The following is a 24,932-nucleotide window of genomic DNA, read 5'->3' as shown; positions in this document are numbered from 1 at the left end:
TTTCATTAAGTTTCCTTAAGACGTCTGACAAAGAATTCAAAACAGTTAATTTGTAGAACTCCATTTCTTTAGGGTAAGTTACTAAAGCTTAAAAGTTTCCTTTGGCAGTATCATATTTGCCTGTTTCTTCACGATCAATGCACTCTTGCATTGGTGAGCAACTCCTCCCAGGCCCTTAGTAAATAGTGCTAGTGACAGAACCATGGCTAATGGGGCTGTAGCCTACTCCTTAGGGGTACAGAGCTGTTTCTGGGTCTTTAATTGAGACCACAGTTGGCAAGTCAGCCTCTTGGGTGCAGGCATGCCTTCTCAAAATGTTTTGGACTCCACTGAAGTTTCACAACTCCCACCTAGATCCCAAAGCTCCTACAAAGGCACTTTTGCCCATTTATGGTTGCCAAGTTATTGTTGCTGAGGTGAGATATCAATGAGAACCTCTTTTTCCTCCACCTTGCTCACTTCATCTATTTTTCTTCCCTGTCATTTTGTCTTCTATCTTTTCTCTTCAAAAAAGAGAAAAGAAAACTGTTTCAATTTCTTTCCATTTTCTTTCCTTTTATCAAGGTGACCAAGATAGAAGAGGCAAATATGACTGAGGTAAAAGAAACTGGCAGGATTGGGGAATGGTTAAACAAAGGGGTCATGAAAAAAATAAGTAAATTTATTAAGGATAATGGATACCAGCAGGGAATTAAAACATGAGAAAGATGAAGACAAGAATGAAGCCTGTGGCATTTGATTGGACTTGGATAAATTGGTGTGAGCTGTGTGTTAACAAATGGATATGAATAAACAAAGAAATAGATATAGGTCTCTTTGTGCATGTGTGTGTATCTTAGCTCTGTCTAATGAAAATACCTGGAAGCTACGAGCACATTTCATGTCTAAGTTTTTAAAATAAAAGTTTCAAAAGCAGTAATAACAAACAGGAACTAGTATTGGGAATGAATAAAGTAGGGAAAGATCATTTCTACAGTATAATCACAATTAAGAAGTTCTACATAAATAGAATGAATTGTAGAATCAGAAACAAATAAAAATTTGGTAAACATAACAGTCCTATTTTTTCAGGCAACTATCCTCAGTGGATACTAACACTCATGGATGAAAACGTGTTGAGAAACATACTATATAGTCTTAAAATATCTCTCACAATTCCAATCAAAATTATGGAACATTTTTGTTTTCGTAGAAATTTACAAACTTATTCTAAAATTTATATATAAGTGGAAAGGGTCCACAAATCTAAGATTGGTTTGAAGATGATAAAGAAAGCTGGATGTTGTACAGTGACAGGCAAATCTGTAGTAATTAAGAGAATGTGGTACAGGTGCAAGGAAAGACAAATAGCTCATGGAGCAAAGAGAAACATACTGACTCCTATTGTCACCTGGTTTACGTCCAAGTGACACTGCATTGAAATGAGGAAAGGTGTTCTTTTTTAAATAAATGGTACTGGATCAGTTGGAATCTGTGTGAAAAATACATCTTTTCCTCCACAACACACAAATAGCAATTCAGATAGATTATAAAACTAAATTTGAAAGTTAAAACAATAAAGCTTTTAGAAGTTAACACAGGCAAATATCTTCAAGACCCTAGATAGACAACAATTTATAAGTATATAAGAAACAAAATATTAAAGAAAAGATAGATTAATTATATGTCAAAAATTAAGAGATTCTGGGACTTCCCTGGTGGCTCAGTGGTTAAGAATCCGCCTGCCAATGCAGGGGACACAGGTTTGAGCCCTGGTCCGGGAAGATCCCAAATGCCACAGAGCAATTAAGCCCATGTGCCACAACTACTGAGCTTGCACTCTGGAGTCTGGGAGACACAACCACTGAGCCCAGATGCTGCAACTACTGAAGCCCGCAGGCCTAGAGCCTGTGCTCTGAAACAAGATAAGCCACCGCAAAGAGAAGCCTGCACACCACAATGAAGAGTAGCCCCCACTCGCTGCAACTAGAGAAAGCCCGCACGCAGCAACAAAAACCCAATGCAGCCAAAAAATAAATACAATTACTAAAAAAGATTCTGACCATCAAAAGACATTAAGAAAGTGAAAATTAGGCCACAAAATGACAGATATTTACAATATGTGAAAACAACAAAGGATATATGCAAGTCCATAAAAACTACAAATCAATAATAAAAAAGCAGACATGCCAGCAAAGTCAAAAACTTCACAAAAGAGGATAAACAAATGACAGACAGCATATGAGAAAATATGCATCATTAGTCACCAGAGAAATGAAAATTAGATACCACTACCAGAGGGCTAAAACAAAATAACAACAACCGATTATACCAATTATTAGTGATGATGCAGAGAGCTAGAACTTTTCTGTCCTGGTGGGGCTGTAAATTAGAAATCCACTTTGGAAAATAGTTTGCAGTATTTATTAAAGCTGAAAATATTCATACTACCACTCATCAATTCTATTCCAGAAATACATATACTTGTGCATCAAAGAGCATGTACAAAAATTTTTGTAGCATCATTATTTGTAATATCTCCAAACTAGAAACAATCAAAATGCCCATCAATAATGAAATGTAAAAGTACAGTTTGCTATATCCATATAGTGGATACCATTCAATGAACTGCTCCTACAGGCAACAACAGGAATGAATCTCACAGACATAATATTGAATAAAATAAACCAAGCACAAATGATACATGTCGTTAGATTCTATTTATGTAATATATAAAACGTTCAAATTTCATCTATAGTGATATATGTCAATATTTTGCTTGGCGACATCACTGATAGACTTCTGGTATACTGATAATGTTCTAGATCTTGATCTAGGTGACAGTTATATAGGTGAGTTCATTTAGTAAAACTCAGAGATATATGCTTAATATTTTTGCATTTTACTGGATATAGAGTATGCTTCAATAGAAAAAATTAGACAAGAAATCAAGCCCCAATTCATGCAGTTTGGTCAGCTTCATTGCAATTTGTGGCTCCAAGACTGACAGAACTAAGCCAGTAGAAATCTTCTATTTCTTTTAATAAGTTAAAGAAGCTGTTATAATACTTTTGAAAATAAATATCAAAAAGATAAAACACAAACTGACAGCAGTGTGCGATGCTCAACATTTATTTAAGAAAAGTTTTAAAATTTTATGTCTCAGAATTTTAAGATTAGCACATTCATACTCAAAGAGAGGCTGTAACCTGGACTGAGTTTTTATACACAAGATAGAAATCCAGGGCGAAAAGGTGGAAAGGAATCACAGAGTGTCATATTAAAGTTCTGATCACTTACTGTTTGACTATTTATATTTCATTTTATGATAATACACGTAAAAGATCAATTGTTCTAGAAACAGGAAGATAAATGCTTATTTTATCAAATATAAAGAAAACATTATAACGGTGCTAGATTATCTCTTCTATACCTGTCTCTAACATAATCTTGCTAAGGATAAAAACTAATTTTTCTGGAATCTTCTTCCCCGTAAGCTCTAGGTCAGAATTTGCTAATGAAAGTAATTTGTGTGAGATACAGAAGGGAGAAGTGAAGCAAAAGTCATTGTTTTCAGAGATCAGTCATAGTGCCTTAATCAGAGTGAAGCTGCAGATGACTTTACAAGCTCACACTGTCCCACTGTGGCAGACTTCGCAGAATTCTTCATGAGCTCTCTCTTCATGCTCCCACCTTTTGGCTAGACACATCGCATAACTGGATTTCTATTTGAACACCAGCTTTTCCTCTTGCTCTAGTGCTTTAGGCTCTGGTTGTTATTGTCTCACTGATCATCCAGCTGTAGCATTTCAGATGTTCATACTAGCCTTTCCTGCTTTTGTATAAGCTCTAATTCATTTTATTAAACTCCTCACTCATATAAAAGTTGAATGGCTCAGTTTTGTTAACTGAGAAGCCACTTTGATATTTTACACATTGAAGTTTTCCAACTTTACTGCCACATTCACATTTTTTAAGTTAAAGAACAGGATAACTTACTGACATGTTATTTAAGCACTTCAAAACAATTTAAAGAGATGTAATTTATAATAAGCACAATGTACCAATGTTAGTGAAAGCATATTTTCTATATTCTACATGCAAAACTTAGACTTTATTAACTTTTAATTAATGTGACAATCTTCTTATTTATAAAGGTAGACTGCTTCCTTTATCACTCTGAAAGTCTTCGGAAACTTTACCAGGTAGTTAACAAACTTGAGTTACCGAAACAAAGATTTTTTTTTAATTCTTGTACTTCGTGAAGGTTAAAGAAATAATTTTGGTTTTAAAATATATTTTATGAAGCATAATGGTTATAGAGACTAAGATTTTGCAATGTTAGCATTTTGCAATGGTAGATGATAATTAGCAAAGGTCAAAAACTGTTCTTATTTATGATTAGCTGCAAATAAAGTAGGAATTTAAATGTGTTATCTGAATACCTTTGGACAATCAGATATTCATTGGTAAGAGTTTACTCCTTAGTAATAAAATAGTCTCCAAATAGATGTGATGAAAATACTATCTTTGAAGTAATCTTTGATGAAATCTGATAAAACTCAATTATAGAAAACTGCATTATTTGAGTAAAAAATTAATGAGGAAAGTGAAAGTTGCCCAAAGACACAGAATATGCATTTGAATCTTATGATCACAGGCAGGCATTATCTATTCAAGTTCTCACAATAATTGTTTCCATAAAGGGAAGAGGAAAAAATTATATAAAGAAGAAGAAGTGGAAAATAACATCTATTTAGGGCTGTCTACAAACGATTGCACAGCTTCTTTACATATGCTATTTCACCTTTTAATAACATAATTATTGAAAATAGATATTATTATCATTGCCATTTTATGAATTAAGGAATTGTGGTTCATAGCTCATTCAGTTAAGAGTTGGTAAAGGTGAACTTAGGACTACCTTGTACAAGAGCCTGTTGGAAATTTTTTAAATTAGTGTGACAAAGATAAATTTTATTCCTGTGAACACACTAATATATAGTGTGTTCTGGAGTGAAGGAGGAATCACTTTCTAATTCTGTAACCTTGAACAAGTTATTAACCCTGAGATAACACAAAGGATTCCATTTCCAAATCAGACTTACATGATTTGAAGATCTTTTCCAATATAAACCTCTCCTAATAATTTCAAAATAATTTTATTAGTACTTTCTGTTTAAAGATATCAAAGAAATCTAGAAGCATTAATAGGGCAGTTAAGTAATAAAGTTAAACAAGAAAGGGAGCAAGAAAGTCACCAAAGGAATCTTAGTAAATACAGCATAAAATAATTTGACAGTAGAACATATATTTATGTTAATAAGTGAAAATGGGTTTATTAAATTTTTTAAAAATTTCAAATTGTCCCACAAAACAAAACCCAACTGTTTTCTGTATGTCACAGATATATCTAAAAGTGATTCAGAACGATTTACAATAAAGAAATAGGCGACTGCATATGTCTGTCATGCCACCACTAATAAAACAGAAATGAGCTCCTATATCAGACAAGGTAAAATTCAGACAAAAGTCTCAAAAAAGAATTGAGAGATTTTTTTTTTCTACCAATGTCCTCTAAGGTCTTTTTTATTCCCACCTTCATTACTTTTAAACCATACTAAAGATAAAAGTTTTTTTCAGACTGTTCACTAATTAGGTGAAAATTAACCAAACAAACAAAAAGCCCTGCAACTGATAAGGTGCTTCCTGTGAAATAACCCTGTGATTTCCTGCAACATTAATATAAATGACCAACTGACAGAAGACGATAGGACGTAGTAATATTTTTAACTGGTGCTTATTCTGAACACTTAGGATAGTTTTGATACCAACTACATGAAAATGTGACAATTATTCCATGTTAACAAAAATTTCTCAATTCATTATTACAAGGATAAAAAAGTTAAATTAATAAATGCCTCTAATTATGGTTACACATTTAAATGAACGTCTATTTTTTTAACAAAGTTGAACAACCACATTTCTACGGTGATTGCACCTAGTATAAAACAAATATGCTTATTGAAAAAAGATTAATCTTAACTTGATTGCAGTTTCAGTCTGAGTAGAACAGATCCAAAGTTATATTCTCGAACAGCATAAAGCATTATATTAAGTGCCTCGATTTGAAAAACTGACAGAAGCCTTGAGTTACAACCTTAAATTTCCCATTAATCTATTGGTAATTTTGGAAGATTTCATTTTACTAATTTCCTGTGATTTTATTTATAAAATAAAAGTATTCATTTAAATGTCTGATACCATTTTCTGTTCTAATATTCTGAAGGATTTTCATGTTTTAAAATCTTTTTATTGAAGTATAAATGCTCATAATCTATTATTAGATTTTATTTTGTGGCTGTCCTTCCTTAAATTCATAATACACACATTATATATATAAGGAAAATATGTCAATTATAAATCTATAACTAAAGAAAATTTGCATAAAGTAATCATGCTAATTCTGAAAAACTATTTTTTTATCTTTTCTCTTTTGTTTATCTTTAAAAATATTGCCTTGATCCACCGAGTTAATTTCACAAGTAGCTAACAGTTTTTGATCCTCCATTTAACAAAATAACTATACCTTTACCCAGATCAGTAAGCCCCTGAACTTTGTTTAATCTGCAGATACTGATAGGTTTTATAAGTATCACTGTATGAAAGCCGAACAATTGCAATTAAAATATTCTGATGCAGTCGAAGTATGCAAGAAAGTTATTACTATAATTTAATGATGTATCTATTCTTTAAATAAATAATTAAATGAGAGAAAAAGAGGAATGACAAGCTATTACAGTTTTTTTTTTTTTTTTACTACCCTATAGCTCATTTTTTAAAATATATATTGGAGCACAGTTGATTTACAGTGTTGTTTCAGGTGTACAGCACAGTGATTCAGCTATACACATATCAATCCTTTTCCAAATTCTTTTCCCATTTACGTTATTACAGAATACCGAGTACAGTTCCCTGTGCTATACAGTAGGTCCTTGTTATATGGTTTAAATACAGTACTGTGTATATATCAATCCCATACTCCCAATTTATCCTTTGCCACCCCTACCACCCCCGCACCTTTCTCCTTTGGAAACCATAAGTTTATTTTCTAAGTCTGTGAGTCTGTTTCTGTTTTGTAAATAAATTCATTTGTATCATTCATTTTAGATTCTGCATGTAAGCGATATGATATTTGTCTTTCTCTGTCTGACTTACTTCACTTACTATGATAATCTCCAGGTCCATAGCTCATGTTCTTAACACCGTGTAGGAAAACAATAATTTAGGGATTAAGAATGTGAGATGCTATCTAAAGAAAATAGTGTCAATTAGAAAGATCATTGCTCAGAAATGGATGCAATAAAATAAAATGAAAACAAAAGCATAAATATCCTGAAGTAAACACTGGTAATGTCCTTTTAAGCAATAACCAAGAAAAAAAATTTTCCCTTTTCTTAAATTTACTCATTTACTGAAATGGTGTTTATTGATTACCTCCTACTGTCTTTTCTATTTAATAATAATTACTGAGCACTGATCTACTTATTGAAGAGTACATTGAACAAGACAGACAAATCTTCCCTGAAGAATCTTCATTTTATCGTGATGAGACAGACCCATGTCTTCATATGATCGTCCCTCTGTGCCTGTCTATATCCTAACCTCCCATTCTGATAAGGATATCAGTCATATTAGATTAGGGCCTATTCTGATGATCTCATTTTAACTTAATCACCTATTTAAAAGCCCTCCCTCCAAATATGGCGACATTCTCAGGTACTGAGGGTTCGGATTTCTGCATAGGAATTTTAGGGGAACACAATTCAGCCCATAACAGAGCCCAAGGTTTTTATGGTGGATGATTAGATAGCACCTGCTCCCTGGCACATATCAAAATCCCAGACGCCCAGATAGAAAGCATGTGTCCCAGCATAAACACTGTCTTTACAGTCTAGGAACAGTGAACCCATGTAATCAGTTTGTGAGAGGTTCAACTGCCAAGTTCCCAGATGCTAGTCACGAGAGAATCTTGCAAGCAGACTTCTCTAAAAAGATAGCAGGCTCAGGTGTAGTGTATTAACCCTTTTGTACACAGGCTGACAAGTTCAAGCTTATTTTTAATTTGTGATATATTTTGGGCTAAATATACACATGTTTATTATGATTACTAAATGTTGCTTTGATTTTTAAAGGAGACAAAAAATATATTTTGCCGGTTAGTCCATAATAAGCAATTTGGCCACTACTTTCCTTTTATTCATTCCCTAAGCTTATATAACTTTAAATACATTAACAGAAAATTATCCAGTGATTTTGCTTAAAGTTAGCAGAGTAAAGGTTTCAAAATACAAGAGTAAAAAAAAAAGAACATGAAAATTGAGGGAAAAGAATCTATATTGTCTCTGAAACAAAAAAAAATTATAAAAACTAGTTTTAGCCGTTACTTGAAACCACAACCTATGAGAAATATCTACTCAGGACAGAAAGAAGATAATAACATCAGGCACGTACCTTACCAAATCTCTGTGGTAGGATGAATTAGTATAACTGCTTTGAGGGAAACATGACAATATCTGTAAGAAAAACAAACAACATACCCTTTAATCTAGGAATCTATTTAAAAGGATGCTTATTACAGAATTTTTGTAACAGAAGAAAATAAAAATTCATAAATATAAGACTAGTTGAATAAATTATGGTAATTACACACTATACATGTGTAGTTAAAAACTAAATTAAATCACAGTTGTTCATATGGAATGATCTTCAAGACATTGTTCAGTAAAAATGAACACTAAATGCTTCATAAGATATGTCTGCATGTACATAACAGTACACAGACTATATCAATAGTTTCTTCTGGGTTGAGAGTCTTGGGATCTGAGAATAAGGGCAAATTAATTTTAGTCTTCAGATTTTTACCCACATATGTTGTTACTTTACCAATATAAAATTCTTCATCTTATGCCTTCTGAGGGACATCAAATGACTAAATCAATCAATAGGATGAAAGCTGAGAAGGGCTATCATAGAAATCAATGCATCTTGGAATTTAAGATAACATAAAGGATTAGCTTGATAATTCAGATTCAAGGGACTCATACCCAGTATCAAGCTTTACTAATAATTTCAAGGATATATGTAATCATAAGGCACAGGTAACATTTAAAAAAAGGTCCAAGACCTCTAGCACAGTTCTCCAAGTCCTACTACACCACATCAGATGCACTCTGGCCCAAGTTAACAGATGAGGTTTTTGTGAGGAATGCATTACTTCACTTTGATAGAAGGAGCCAGTTAGATTATGAGACATTTATATTTTATATTGGGTTACGCAGATTATATAACATTCTCCAACCAACCATTATCCATAAATCTTTATATTCCAGTTTGTTTACCATAAGCAATTCTAGACAATTTAGGAAAGTCCTGCTAAAAGCATTCCATAGAAAATGATTTTTGCTATTGCTATTGTGTGGGTAGGGCCATCATTAGCATGTAGCAACAAAAATATACTTAGGACTCACTAAATGCTTGCTAGGTACTATGCCAAGTACTGTACATATAAAATTGAATAAGCAAATACCTGCTTTCAAGGAGTTTCCATTCTATTAAAGGGAGAGTGACAGGTAAAGAGACATTTTGGATGTATTGGGAAAAGTGCTAAAACGGAGGGAAGCACAGAGGAAGATAATTTGAAAAAGCTTAGAAATGTCAGAAAGGCTTCCTAGAGGAGAGAATACTTAAGCAGTCTTAAAGGCTGATTGCAATTAGCCAAGCAATGAAGTGCAAAGGGCTGTCAGGCAGAGGAAACAGCACAGCAAAGACACAGTCAGTCTTGAATCAGCAGGCTCAGAAGGGGAAGTATCTAGAATTTCTCACCTTCTGGTTTGGGTAGATACTGACATTGTCACTGAGATGAGAAATGCAGGAAGAATAGGGTCTTTGTTTTGTTCTGTGGGGGAAGGTGTGGGTTGAGATTTGAATATATTAAATTTGAGATGATTGTGAGACATCTGTTCAAATTTAGGAGTCCTAAGCAACTGCATGGCATTAAAACAAATAGAGCAGATGTAAAAGTAGAGTGTACGGATTTAAGAAACTGCCTCTGGGGCCACTATTTAATAGTGATTGTTATTCTTCTTTAATCTTTGAAAAAAATGGGGTATTTCTTGACAAGGTTGTTATAAAGGTTAATGTAGAGAGTGTTTAGCACAGAATCTGTAGTTAGCAAATTCTCAATAAATGGTAGGTATTATTACTAATGACCCCAAAGTAAGAAGATAAGTGTGTGCCAAGGAATCTAAGAGACTAAGTCCAAATTCCTGACATCAGATACAGTCTCTGCCCTCAAAGTACTCACAGTCTAGTTAGCTCCTTGAAGAAAGGGACCATATTTTTCTTCTCATCACTGTATCCTTTAGTACCCAGCTCAGATGACTGGCCCAAAGGTGTCAGGCACTTTATAAATTTTGGCTGGATGGTTGAGAGGAGAAAGGCATATAGGAGAAGAGCAAGAGAGGTGGACAGTTGGCCAGGAGGGATTGGGAGAGAGAGAGAGAAGAGAGCTATAAATGAAAGAGGAAGACTAGAGTGGGGTCGGAGGACGGTGTCCTGTGGGACCTGGAGTGGGGTGGGACGAGGTTATGGGAACCTGGGGATGTGGTATGGTCACAGTCTGCAAGCGGGGGTGGGGGGTGCGGGGCATGTAGAAAGCCAGGCCTCTGGCCCTAGAATGGGCTGCACAGTCACTCTTTTTTGTTTGTTTTCTGCATGGAACCAAACCTTCTCGGAGGCCAGGAGATATTAGCCAGCTGGCATGCCAGCAAAGCTTTATACATTTTGATTCTGAGTTGGTTTGACTGAGGGCTGTAGGGTTCAGAGAGAAAAGATATTTCGACCTTGGCGCGCTGGGACCAGGCCCCTAGTACCGATTTCCCCAGCTCTGAGGCGCCCAAGCCTCCGGCGCAAGGGACCGGCCCTCGCGGAGGGCACTGCTGTTGCGGCGCCCGCGCATTCGGAGCCTGTGACGCCGCGAGGGTGGGCAGCTGGAACTCGGGGTACCGGCCATTCCGGCCCGGTGGGGACTGAGGGACAACGACGGGAAAGGGGTGCGAGGGGAAGCGAGAGGGGAGGGCGGCAGAGGCGCAGAGGGGCCCAGGCCGGCTATGGAGTTGTACCTCAGCGCCTGCTCCAAGGCTGCCAACGTGGCCGCTACCAAGACGGCCGCCAGCGGCCTGGCCGCGGCCAGCCAGCAGTGCGGAAACGTGAGTGTCAGCGAAGACCGGTCGTCCTTGTCCTCTACCAGGCCTCAGGCCTGGTGGGCGCGGTGGTGGGGCGGTGCCGCGGACGGTCACGTGCGATCCCTGTGGACCATAACCGTCCAGCTTCTGGCGCCCTCGTGCGGCGCGGCAGGTGGCAGGGCTTTGGCTGCACTGGCCGCAACTGGCCGTGGCGCGGTGGGAGGGAGCTGGTAACCCGGAAGCGGAGGTCTTTCCGGCTGTCTGGCAGGGCTGGACCCTTCTGTTCCTTAGGTTGGAGTAACAGTAGGTTGGCCTAAACTAACATACCTAAAGGAAAGACAAAACTCTCCAATTGTACCTGACAGGTCGCGCACAAAACCCACTTTCCGGGGATCGGAGCGGCTCAACTACTGGATCTGCCTCTTGGGGTGAAGCTGCCTGTGATCCCAGGAAGCAACCCTTTATACTATACCACAAAATTAAGTGAAAAGGTAAAGTGATGTTTAATTGGCTTACGTTGGTTTCTTTATCCTTTTCGACTGCTGTTAAATTCAGGCGCTAGCTACATCAGGCGAAGTGCATTGAGGGAATTTGCACTAATGTTCCGTACCTATCCTATCTTAAGCTATTGTTTAGGATGCGTACCAAGCAAATTCATCTAGTATGATTTGGACAGAATCATGGGCTAGAAAGTTTAGATTCTTAGTTCTGTCTTAATATGATTCCATAAATTAACTTTATAATAACACTTCACTTATACCTATTTATTGAGATTTAATTCACTTAGAAATATGTTTGGTCGAAAGGTGGAAGGTTATCTGTACTGGCTGGCATTTAATTATATGTTATGATTTTAACCAATAATAACTTGGACAGAATTCTCATTACAGAACACCTCTCTGTTTTGAGCTGAATTCTGTTTCACACACGAAGTGCGAAAAAAAGTAGAGTTGAAATGAATTAAAGTGTTTAGTCCTTTAACCTGACTTTAGGAAAACAAGGCTCTGTCTCCCTGAGGAGACTCCATGATTTGCCCCAGCCTCCCCATCCAGTCTTTTCTCCAGTGCACAACCTCTGCTTTTTCTAGTTGAGGTCTTTTATACCTACTCACACAGACCATGTTAATACTTCTGTGACTTTGTTCACCTTGCCTCCCAAACCTGGCATACCCTTTGCTCTTCTCCCCAACTATGAATTTGGGCCATCTTTCAAGATTCCTTCTCAACCATTACAGCCCCCCAATTAGCTTATATTTCCTTATAATTTGCATTGCCCTTGGTTTGTATAATTTTACTCAACACTATAATTTTATAATTTAAATCTTACTGGGTTATAGTGTATACTGCCCTCAAACTCTTTCATGTTTTTAGTCCTCAGTGTGACCCCCTCTCTCAAACCTCCCCATTCCTTGATTCAGTACTTAACACTAAAGGAGGTTCAATACATTCTTTTTGAGCAGTTGCTTTGATCCGTATGGCAAAAAATTCTACAAGGAAGAATTCTGAGTTACCCCCTTACTCATCTAGTATTTATGATGTCATCAGAAATGAGTAGGGGCCCTTCATATTTGATACTTGACTAATAAACATGATTTCTTAAAGTAAATTTTGTTTATGGAAAATACATAACTTCCCTTTTTAAAAAAAGTCTCTTCTACTAGAATACAGCAAGTTAACTAAAAATATGCCAACCTCACACAATTTGACTAAGTCATATACACACAAACCAGCTTTCCTAAGCATGCTTGAAACCTATATCACTCCTTTTTATTATGTAAACTTAGCCCTGTCTTCTGTCTGCTTCCTCAAATATTGTTTGCTATATTACCATTTTCTCTGTCAAATAATAATTCACTTGTCAACTACTTTTTAAAAAGATGTTCTCTGTTCTTTATTACATTCATTTTCCCCCAGACTCTTCATTTAATCATAATTAGGCCCAATTTCCCTGAAGACTGACTTTGTACTGAAAGAAAAAGAAGGATATCAATCTCCTCAATGAAGTAGTGCTTTATATTTACACTTTTAGTTGTTTCTTTCCAATTATTTTAATTGACAACAGATGGGTTACCCTGACACTAATAAATGGGTTTGTATTGGGTTGCCCAAAAAGTTCATTCAGGTTTTTCGGTAAGATGTTACTGAAAAACCCGAACGAACTTTTTGGGCAACCCAATATGAAAGGTGTTCGTTTACAGGTCACTAGTCCAGGGCTGGTTTTGAGAAACATAGGCCATCAAAGCTAAAATTCAACATCTAAAAGAAGTTGACAGCTAAACATCAACATCTAAAAGAAACAATCCACTCCTTGACTCATGATTTTTGACTATTTCCCTTACAGGAAAGATATGAACTTTTTATCTGGTCTCACTGAATTTAAGACATTGCCTTATAGAATTCCCTTTTTTTTTTTCTTGCCTTCTCAGGGAAGCTTTGGTAATTAGGGAATTCTACTTTACAACTTAGACCGCTTGGAAGAGATTAAAGTCTGGTATTAAGCAAGTGGTCAGAAACTTACCTGGAAGCTTTTAAATGGATAAGGAACACTAGCATCCTATCAGGTTCCCCAGTCTCCCCTTTTGTCCACATAAGAAGAATCCTCATACTTACCTTGAGGGAGTTCTTTTTAGGGTCCCAACCCAAGCTCCTTAGTGTTCAGAATCTGACTGAGGTGGCTACCACCAGACAGAACACAGACTGAGCACAAATTGGTACCTCCAGACAGTTCTGGATTGATGCACAATGTGTGGGGTCATATAAATTGAATTAGATGCCTGCAGACAGGGCACGTGCTCTCAGGTTTGCCACATCTCCCACACGTTCCAACTGCCTTTCACTTGAGGCAATTCCTGCTTTGATATCACTTTAGACTAAAATTTCTGTTGTTCTGGCCAAGAAAACCTAAAGGAAAGCACAAAGATAGGATGCAAAGACAACATTCGGATGACTTCCACACCTGCTTCCATCCTCTACTTTTTCCCTTTCAGAGGTTCTCCCATTACCCATTATCACCATCCTGCTATTGAAAAATTTTTGAAAAATGGACTAAGTACTCACATCCCCCCCAAAATTTTAAACCCCCTCACTTTGTAATGTTTTAACTTAAAGATGAGATTAAATAATTCATCTGCTTCCTCTAAAGTAACAGATATAGCATTATGACTATTAGCTGATATTTTCCTTCTTTTATATGTTAATGACTACTTCATAAGGTTGTATTTGGTCTTTACACATATGGAGAAACCTCAATCCCTATCAATATCCTTTATAATTGGTTCTTCAATATGTTGAACTGTATAATATAGACCTTGAATTTTTTCCTGACTGTAGTGCTCAGAAATCATTGGGTTTCTTGTATTAGATAAGAACTGAAAATACAGTAACTCTTTAATTCATAATCTTTAACATCTGAGTTTTACTTCTATTTTTTGTCAGAGTTGTTTCAATGAATTTTTGTGAAAGATTTTCTGTTTTCCTTCATTTTCAGATTATTGAGATATAATCATGATAATTGATATTATCCCTTTATCCTTCTAATGCAGTGCCTTGATCTGGAAGAGGGAGGAGGAAAAGGGAGAATCTTAGTATTAGCTTTATACATTAAAAACAAATTTTATCCTATTCCCTTTCTTTTCCTTTCCTCCTCCGTTTTCTAGCTTTGGGTCAGGAGCTGATGGAGATTGGGGTGGGGGGGTGGATTAATTGAGTGAGGGTGGATTTTTAGAATAATTCAGGTCAGTGAAGAAAAGAGGTAGGGATAAGAAATTAACATTGCCCATTCCAAATTCTTCTACTGCTGGTTTTTCCCCACTTCACATTCTTCTTGCATACTTTATTTTCAGTGAACAATCTGGTATTCTAATAGGTTGATATTAAAAGTAAAATTCATTAATTGTATGTTTAAATCCATGTTTGCAGCTTTTCCGACCTTCTTATGGTTTTAACCTGACTGATCCTTATTGTCGACTTTTGGAAAACCAATATAAAAGTCTCCATGATCCACATTTAAGAGCCTACCATAAGCGTAAAGACATCTTGAGGAGATTAAAGAAAGGTGGCTACATCACCAGCAATAATAAAGTGAGTTGAAGATAATTTCTTTTAATCATTGAAAACCTCCAAGACTTGGTATAAGCTTGCTTCTGTACCTCACTGGGTGACCTGTATCACCTTTAACTTGGTCATAAGAGATACTTAATGGAAAAGTCCATAAATTATTCAGTTTTTGGATCAAAGGAAGTCAGACAGCAGTTGTTTTCTAAGTGAAACTACTTCCTCATTTACCTTTTTTCTTTGTTATATCAAAAGATGATTACCAGATAATTTGAGGATATACAAATAATTTTCCCAACTGTATCATAGTCCTCTTTCTCTGTCTCTGATGGCATGTATGCTTGTCAAGGATTATGTCCCATATACTTTTTGAAAACTTTAGACAAAATAAGAATCTAGCAAAATCAGCCTGATAGAGTCCTGATAGACTCTATTCTTATTGGGGTTGAACATTTTACGTTGGTATTTTTTAATAGCTCCAATTGTGTGTACTCAGTTCCTTATCATGGCATAAGTCATATTAATAAAGTAATGTTACTTGGATAGCAGTTTCCTATTGATTAACAATTTTAGAGAGGTATTACTTACAAAATTGTTAGCAATTTATTACTCGATATCAAAATGTTATTTTTGCTCTGGAAAGTAATTGCTTTGATTTTAAAATATTTGTATTTATATATTTTTGTTGTTGTTTTGTGTGTTTTTTTTTAGATTGTATGTACCTTGAGGGAATTGAATAAGTACAGGCAATATCTTACCAGTTTAAAATTAGACTTTGAAAGAAACTATATAAGAGAACAAGTAAGTTAAATACTTAAATTTGTTTTTTTTACATAGAGTTTGGAGGAAAGGTTTGTATACAAAGTATTTTCTTATAATATTTTACTTTGAATTTTGATAATTTTTCCAAGTAAAAATTTAGAGCAGTAGTAAATAATATTTTGAGGTTCCTATTTTGTGCCAAGAGAAGGAAAGGGACCAAGTCATCTATTAATATGCCAGTGGTTGCTGACAAAATTTAGTAATTAAATTGCTACTCAGATGTGTCCCTTCTACGTGAGCTGGGACCAATGGGAAGAGTCCATTGTAGTAGCAAGATTCTTAAGCTGGAAACCAAAACAGCTTAAGTAACAGTATGAATAGTTATAATATCCTAAGGGTGACTCAAAGAACATGTACACTGTATGTTTGTACCCACACACATGTAGCTGTGTTCATACAGTAAAAAATGTCCTTAAAGGTGAACTGGAATGATTGGTATAGAGTGAGTGGGTAAAGTTAGTGACTTCCTTTCACATTTTCACTCAAAGTTCATGTGAGAGTGTGTGCACATGTGTGCCTGCATGAGTGAATTCAGGCGTTAGAGTCAAGAGAGTTGGGTAAAAATGAGAAAGGTGCTCATATATGTACTTTTACAAGTTTATGTTCTAAGGTCAAGAGTTGTATAGAAATGAGGATGACTCCCCAGTACTTTTAAGTGTTCTATATTTCCCCCCATTTCCTCCTCTGTGCCTACAGTTTCTCCTCCGCTTCTTCCATTTTTTAAAATTTCTTCAGAATGGGTAGAAAAATAAGCTGAAATATTTATCTTTTATTTTCAGAGAGAGAAATCTTTACTTTGGTTCAGTTGTCCATGTCTGCAGTGGATTCAAAATAGATTTAAATGCAGTTAGGGACTTCCCTGGCAGTCCAGTGGTTAAGACTTCACCTTCCAATGCAGGGGGTGTGGGTTCAATCCCTGGTCTGGGAGCTAGGATCCCACATGCCTCAGGGCCAAAAAGCTAAAAACATAAAACAAAAACAATATTGTAACAAATTCAGTAAAGACTTTAAAAATGGTCCACATCAAAAAAATCTTTAAAAAAAAAAGATTTAAATACAGTTAAACAATATTAGTTATTTACAAAGTATGGGAATTTTACTAAACGCTAAATATGAAAAGACATATCAAAGGACAGTTTCCTGGGAAATGTTTAAAAAAATTTATATATACACACATATACATATATATGATACACACTTTTTCTTAATAGAAAATACTTGCAAAACAAGTAAGTAAACTACAGGAAGAGAATCAAATACCTGGACGTTCTGATGTTGCACAGTTCCAAAATTGGTTGTTACAGGAGGGCACCCCATCTATTAAGGACCAGGAACGATTAATAAGGCACAGGTGAGATTGAAGTTAATGCATATTTTATGTATATAATGTGGACCCAAATAAGTTGGAAAATACTACAAATAATTGAAGGTAGGAAATTTTTTAAAGTACTGGATGCTATTTAACTCCACTCTTTCAGTATGGAGAGGAAGGGAGATCAAGAAGTACAGGAATTGGAAACTTGGGTGCCAAGGCTAAAGATGAGTTTCTACTAGAGAAGATAGAGTTTCTGGGAGTTCAAGAGGTAATCCAAGCTGATAACTGAATTAATCAAATCCAAAATCCTTCCTATAGTAGGAGATGGTGGGAAAGTATCTTTAGCACATGCCTCTAATAATAATTTTTTATGGGTCTTCTTTAAGCTCTGACAGCATTAAGTTTGAGGAAATTAATGCACAGTCAATAAAGGAGTTTGGTATAACTTTAATACTAATATAAACATGCATTATCTCAAAAAACAAAACCTGCAAGCTCTTTAGATATTATCTACTTACATTCAATCATTACCTTTCCATGGTCAAGACCATTTCTTACTATAGTTCTTTCCTCCTCCTCCATTAAGGTGAGAAATTAAGCTGCATTACCTGATTTTATGTTCCGTGGTAGTTCCATAATACAGATTGACATACCAGAGACCCAGACTATAGATGGAAGATTTGTTCAAGGCCTTATAAATTACAAGGGGGCTCAAGACACATCTTTCTAAGGAAATTCAAATCTGAATTTTTCCAGATTTGAAGTCAGTGTTTCAGTTATTTCAGTCTTCTTTGCAAACTCATATTCCTAAGCCTATTGTGAATATGTACTGTACAAAATGTTTTTAATCAGTCTGCTCCACATTTTATCATTGTCTTGGCCATAACAACAGATACTTATATATATAGTAGGGAGATCTGTATAATGAATAAAATATGGTGAGTTCATGGGTCAGGCTGGCTTAAAGTCCATGAACAGAGCTGATAGAAAAACAGTAAAATTCCTGTAGCTCAAGAAATAAAAAGCAAGAAAGGAGGTAGTTTGGGAATATCAAAGCAGATGATCCCATAATAAGGAAAACTCCCAATTCACCTTCACTTACATTTGCATTTTTACTTAGATATTTGGATATGATAAGTAGGGAATTAGAACATCTTGAGCACACAGCAGAAGAGCAACGCCTAATACGGATGGATAGAGAAGAAAGACAACAGCGAGAACACACAAGAAGAAAACTTAGTCTTCGTAGGAAAATTGAAGAGGTGAGACACAACAAATTTAAAATATTGAGAGAAAAATTGTGTACAGTTATTTCATTTGTAAATAATTTGAGCTGTCCATCATACTTCTTGAAGTCATTTCAAGTCGAAGCATTTTACCCACATTGATCTTTGTTCACAGCTATGATATGCATGTTGTTACATAAAATGAGGATGACACCACAAACTACATATATGAGCTAATATCTGCTCTTAAAGTGATGATGGTGAAAGTTACTAGATACTGTTTAACTCTCCTATAGCCCTCAGTGTGGAGAGGCAAAAATTTTTAATTTAGCTTTAGTTAAAAATAACCATCTCTGCATTCCTAATAGGAGTGCAGTGAAGGAAGCGCATTCTAAAGCCAATGTATGACTTCAGTTACGCTTGACCTGATTTCTGTTAGGCTCTTGACTTGTTCTAACTTGCTTGTTGGTTTATTGTGAATACATACTGAATACAGTAACATCGTGCTCTTTAGGAATGGAAGACAAAAGAGATGTTACTTCTAACAAGGATCGGAGAAGATGTTAAAAGAGAAGCTAGGATAGAGGAACAACGGCGTAAAAACAGAGAAGAGAGTGACAGGAAGGTAGAGTGAGCTTTAACCTCTAATTGGGGCTGTTTGAGGACAAACTTTTGATAGTTTTGATTTTTGAATGTAGTTCACTTTGTGAGACGATAGAATGTTACCCCAAATGATTTGTATTACACAGAACTGAAAGTTATAAAAATTTTTGCTATGTTTTGGTCATATTGCAACTATAATATAAAAAGTACTTCTCTGTTTTTTGATATAACTACTTTTGACTTTATCTCACACCATAAACTACACTTGTAATTCCTATAGAAAACAATGACATAACTGATTGTTTTTCTTAGAATCAGAATTTCTTGGAGAAAGTTCTCAATTTTTCCCCACCAGTTAATTTTTTTAGAGTAACTGTTTTGAACCTTAAATAATATGTAATATTTTATGATTCAGAGTATAAATCAGTATAAAGAGAAAGAAAATTCATTTGTAATCCCAGCACCACCCTATTTATTGGTATACATACACACACAACTACATACACATACATTGCATAATATTTCTATGAATATTTATATATTGCAATAAATACATGTTATTGTTCCTTATAGGCTGTTTTGTAGACTGCTTTTTTATTTAACAAAATAACATTGACAACTCTTCATGTCAATAAGTATTAACCTAAAATAATCTAATCTAAATGATTATTTTAGGTAGTATGTTGTTGAGAAACCTATATTGTAAGTGTAAGATTTACATAATTTGGTTATACTGCTATCTACTGCTATATAATTTTTTAAATATTGGAAATTGAAATATGTTGGTAATCTTTTATTGTACCCTTCATACATGTACCTTTAAGTATTATCAGGGACTCATTACCCGTAATATGGCAAGCTCAGCTTATTCTAATTTACTATAATTATTATTTTCTAGTATTTAATTTTTCACCACTTTTTTATTGGAGTATAGTTGATTTACAACATTGTTAGTTTTCAGGTGTACAGCTAAGTGATTCAGTTACACATGTACATATATTCATTCTTTTTTAGATTCTTTTCTCATATAGGTTATCACAGAATATTGAGTAGAGTACCCTGTGCTATACAGTAGGTCCCTGTTGGTTATCTATCCTATATATAGTAGTGTGTGTGTATTCATCCCAAGCTTCTAATTTATCCCTTCCCCCACCACGTTTCCCCTTTAGTTACCCATAAGTTTGTTTTCGATATCTGTAGGTCTGTTTCTGTTTTGTAAATAAGTTCATTTGTTTCTTATTTTTTTAAATTAGATTCCACGTATGAGTTATATCTCATGATATTTGTCTTTCTCTTTCTGACTTCACTTAGTATGATAATCTCTAGGCCCATCCATGTTGCTGCAAATGGCATTATTTCATTTTTTATGGCAGAGTAATATTCTATTGTATATATGTACCACATCTTCTTTATCCATTCCTCTGTCGATGGATGTTTAGGTTGCTTCCCTGTTTTGTCTACTGTAAATAGTGCTGCAGTGCACACTGGGGTGCATGTATTCTTTTAGATTATAGTTTTCTCTGGATATGTGGCCAGGAGGGCGATTGCTGGATCATATTGGATTGCTGGATCAAAAATAGAATCATAGTTCTATTTTTAGTTTTTTAAGGAACCTCCATACTGTTCTCCATAGTGGTTGTACCAGTTTACATTCCCACCAACAGTGTAGGAGGGTTCCCTTTTCTCCACACCCTCTCCAGCATTTATTGTTTGTAGACTTTTTGTTGGCCATTCTGACCAGTGTGAAGTCATATCTCATTGTAGTTTTGATTTGCATTTCTCTGATAATTAGTGATGTTGAGCATCTTTTCATGTGCTTTTTGGCCATATGTATGTCTTCTTTGGAGAAATGTCTATTTAGATCTTCTGCCTATTTTTTGATTGGGTTGTTTCTTTGTTTTGACATAGAACTGAATGAACTGTTTGTATATTTTGGAGGTTAATCCCTTGTCAGTCACTTCATCTGCAAATATTTTCTCCCATTATGAGGTTTGTCTATTTATTTTATTTATGGTTTCCTTTGCTGTGCAGAAGCGTTTAATTAGGTACCATTTGTTTATTTTTGTTTTTATTTTCATTATTCTAGGAGGTGGATCAAAAAGATATTGCTGCAATTTATGTCAAAAAGTGTTCTGCCTATGATTTCCCCTAAGAGTTTTATAATGTACGAACTTACATTTAGGTCTTTGATACATTTTGAGTTTATTTTTGTGTACCATGTTAGAGAGTGTTCTAATTTCACTCTTTTACGTGTAGCAACAACGTGCCCTAGGTTTCCTCTTAATTTTTGCATGATTACATTTGCTTTTCAAGGAGTCTTGGCCAATTTTAGTGACATCTGGTGCAGTGGATCAAATTATGGCACTGGGAGTGTCCATTAAACATGACCACTGATGGTAGGCATGGTAACACCACAGGCTACCTGAGGCATCTTAATGGCAGAGCTATTTGAATTATTGATATTTCCAATGCAGCTATTCTAAATTGTCTTTTTTGAATCATGTTTTAATATGAGAGGTTTTCAATTCATTTGTATATTTTTCTTAATATATTTATTTTTTTGCTTTAATATTTGATATCTATTTTTACTCCAATTTATGTTCTTAAGTTACAGGGTTGTCAAAAACTTTAAAGAGATCTGTCTTAGCTTCTTTGTCAAAAATCATTTGTATTAGTCTAAATTTACTCCTTTTCTGCTCTTTGCCCTCTTTGTATATTATACTGCTTTGATTATTATACCTTTAATAGTTGTTTAAATCAGTAATGTTAGCCTTCCAAGTTTGTTTTTCTATTTTGAAGTTGTTTTGGTTAATCTAAGCCCTTTACATTTCTGTATAAATTTTAAAATCATCTTGTCAATTTCTGCCAAGAAATTTTGCTGAGATTTTGATTGGAATTGTATTGACTCTGTAGGTCAGTTTGGGCAGAATTGATCTTTTGATAATACTGGGTCTTCCAACTCATGAACCAAATACCTCTCTCCATTTATTCAGGTTTTTCTTAATTTTTCTTCTTGTGTACTCATGTAATTTGAAGTATACAGCTCTTACACATCTTTTGCTAGATTCATCCCTATGTATTTCATGATTTATGCTATTGTAATTTGTATTTTTAATTTCAAATTCCAATTGAGGTTAGGATATAGAAAAACAATTTTTAATATTCATTTCATATCTTGTATTGATAAAAGCACTTTTTAGTTCTAGTTGTTTTATTCTATGTACCAATCGATATTCTACATGAATAATCATGTTGCTAGAAATAAAAGTAGTTTAACTTCTCACTGAACATGGATGTCTTCTTATTTTCTTTTCTTGCCTGACTGCACTGACTAGAACCTCCAGTATTATGTAGAATAGAAGCAATTATAATGGATATTATTATCAAATTTTTTTTGTCCTATCTTGCCTCTCTACAGACATAATAGGCTGCTTGACACTGTACCAGGCTTCACTGATATGTTTTTCATTTTGTAATTTTTAAATTGAAATATAGTCAGTGTACAATATTATGTTAGTTTCAGGTGTATTACATAATGATTTGACATTTGCATACATTATAAAATGATCACCACAATAAGTCTAGTAATCCTCTATCCTTATACAAAGTTATTATGATATTATTGACCATATTCCCTATGCTATATATTTTGTCCTTGTGATTCATTTATTATATAACTTGAGGTTTGCACCTCTTAATCCCCTACATCTATTTCACCCACTTTCCACCCCCTCCCTTCTGGAAACCACCTGTTTCTTCTCTGTATCTGAATCTGTTTTATTTTGTTGTTGTTGTTGGTTTTATTTTTTAGATGCTACACATGATATGCAGTATTTGTCTTACTCTGACTTATTTCACTTAGCTATAATATCCTCTAGTTCATCCACATTGTCACAAATGGCAAGATTTCATTTTTAATGGCTGAGTAATATTCCATTGTGTGTGTGACCACATCTTCTTTATCCATTTGGCTATGGATGGACACTTAGGTTGCTTCCATATCTTGGCTACCGTTAATAATGCTGCAGTGAACACTGGGGTGCAGGTATCTTTTGTATTAGTGTTTGTATTTCCTTTGGTTAAATACCCAGAAGTGAAATTCCTGGGTCATATGGTAGCTCTATTTTTAATTTTTTGAGGAGTTTCCATACTGTTTTCCATAGTGGCTGCTACCATCTAATAATTTACAATCCTATCAACAGTGCCTTGAGGGTTGCCTTTTCTCCACATCCTCACCATTTGTTATTAGTTGTCTTTTTAATGATAGCTGTTCTGGCAGGGGTGAGGTGGTAACTCATTGTGATTTTGATTTGCATTTCCCTGAAGATTAGTCATGTTGAGCAAGTCCTCTGACCATTTTTAAGTTGGCTTGTTTTTTTTTTTTTTGATGAGTCATAAGATTCCATTGTGTATTTTGGATATTAACCATTTATTGGGTGTATTGTTTGCAAATATCTTCTCCTGTTCAGTAAGCTGCCTTTTGTTTTGCCAATAGTCTACATGTCCGAAAACGTTTTAGTTTGTTGGAATCCCATTTGTTTATTTTTGCTTTTGTTTTTCTTGCCTGAGGAGACAGATCAAAGTAATAATAATAATGCTAACATCGATGTCAAAGAGCATACTACCTGTTTTATCCTAGGAGTTTATTGGTTTGGGGTCTTACATTTAAGTCTTTAATCCAATTTTGAATTTGTTTTTGTATATGGTATGAGAAAGTAAATTAGTTTGATCCTTTCCCTGTAGCTGTCCAGTTTTCCCAGCATCATTAATTGAAGAAGCTGTCTTTTCCCTGTTGTATATTCATGCCTCCTTTATTGTAGATTAATTGACCATGTATGTGTGGGTTTATTTCTGGGCTCTCTTCTGTTCCAGTGATATATGTGTCTGCTTTGGTGCCAGCTCCATACTGCTTTGAACTGTAGCTCTGTAGTATACTTTGAAATCAGGGACCATGATTTTGGTCATCTTTCTCAAGATTGTTTTGGTTCTTCAGGGTCTTTTCTGTTTTCATACCAATTTTAGAATTATTTGTTCTAGTTCTAAAAAATGCCATTGGTTAGGGTTAGGGATTACATTGAATCTGTATATTGCCTTGGGTAATATGGTCATTTTAATAATATTAATTCTTCCAATTCATGAGCACAGTATATCTTCCCATTTGTCTTCAGTTTATTTCATTAATGTCTTATAGTTTTCAAGTATTAAGTCTCTTACCTCCTTTGTTAGAGTTATTCTTAGGTATTGTATTCTTTTTGATGCAACTGTAAATGTGATTCTTAATTTCTCTTTCTGATAGCTCATTGTTAGTGTGTAGAAACAGGACAGATTTCTGTATATTAATTTTGTATCCTGCAACTTTACTGAATTCATTTACTAGTTCTAATAACTTTGGGGGGCATCTCTAGGATTTTCTATATATAGTATCATGCCATCTGCAAACAGACAGTTTTACATCTTCCTTTTCAATTTGGATGCATTTTATTACTTTTCTTGTCTGATTGCCATGGCTAGGACTTCCAATACTATATTCAAGGAAAGTGGTGAGATGGGGCATCCTTGTCTTATTCCTGATCATAGAGGAAATGCTTTCAGTTTTTCACCATTGAGTGTGATGTTGACTGTAGGTTTGTCACAAGGGGTCTTTATTATGTTGAGGTCCGCTTCCTCTGTACCCGCTTTGTGGAGGGTT

At 35.0% G+C, this 24,932-nt stretch overlaps 1 protein-coding gene across 1 annotated transcript in view; it reads left to right on the top strand.

Moving 5' to 3' along the window:
* Window positions 1-11,150: 11,150 nt before the first annotated feature.
* The window catches only part of FSIP2 (fibrous sheath interacting protein 2), a 115,142-nt gene continuing 101,360 nt past the window's right edge, over window positions 11,151-24,932 (top strand). The window contains exons 1-7 of the mRNA XM_024766856.1: window positions 11,151-11,249; window positions 11,591-11,716; window positions 15,143-15,304; window positions 15,989-16,078; window positions 17,311-17,450; window positions 18,535-18,676; window positions 19,155-19,265. Coding sequence (XP_024622624.1) covers window positions 11,151-11,249; window positions 11,591-11,716; window positions 15,143-15,304; window positions 15,989-16,078; window positions 17,311-17,450; window positions 18,535-18,676; window positions 19,155-19,265 — 870 coding nt within the window. The remainder of the gene's footprint in view (window positions 11,250-11,590; window positions 11,717-15,142; window positions 15,305-15,988; window positions 16,079-17,310; window positions 17,451-18,534; window positions 18,677-19,154; window positions 19,266-24,932) is intronic.

Source organism: Neophocaena asiaeorientalis, unplaced genomic scaffold (genome assembly GCF_003031525.2).
Source record: "Neophocaena asiaeorientalis asiaeorientalis breed wild unplaced genomic scaffold, Neophocaena_asiaeorientalis_V1.1 scaffold113, whole genome shotgun sequence".
Lineage (NCBI taxonomy): Eukaryota > Metazoa > Chordata > Mammalia > Artiodactyla > Phocoenidae > Neophocaena > Neophocaena asiaeorientalis.
Note: the sequence above shows the minus strand (reverse complement) of the source record. Positions and strands in the feature narration are given on the sequence as shown.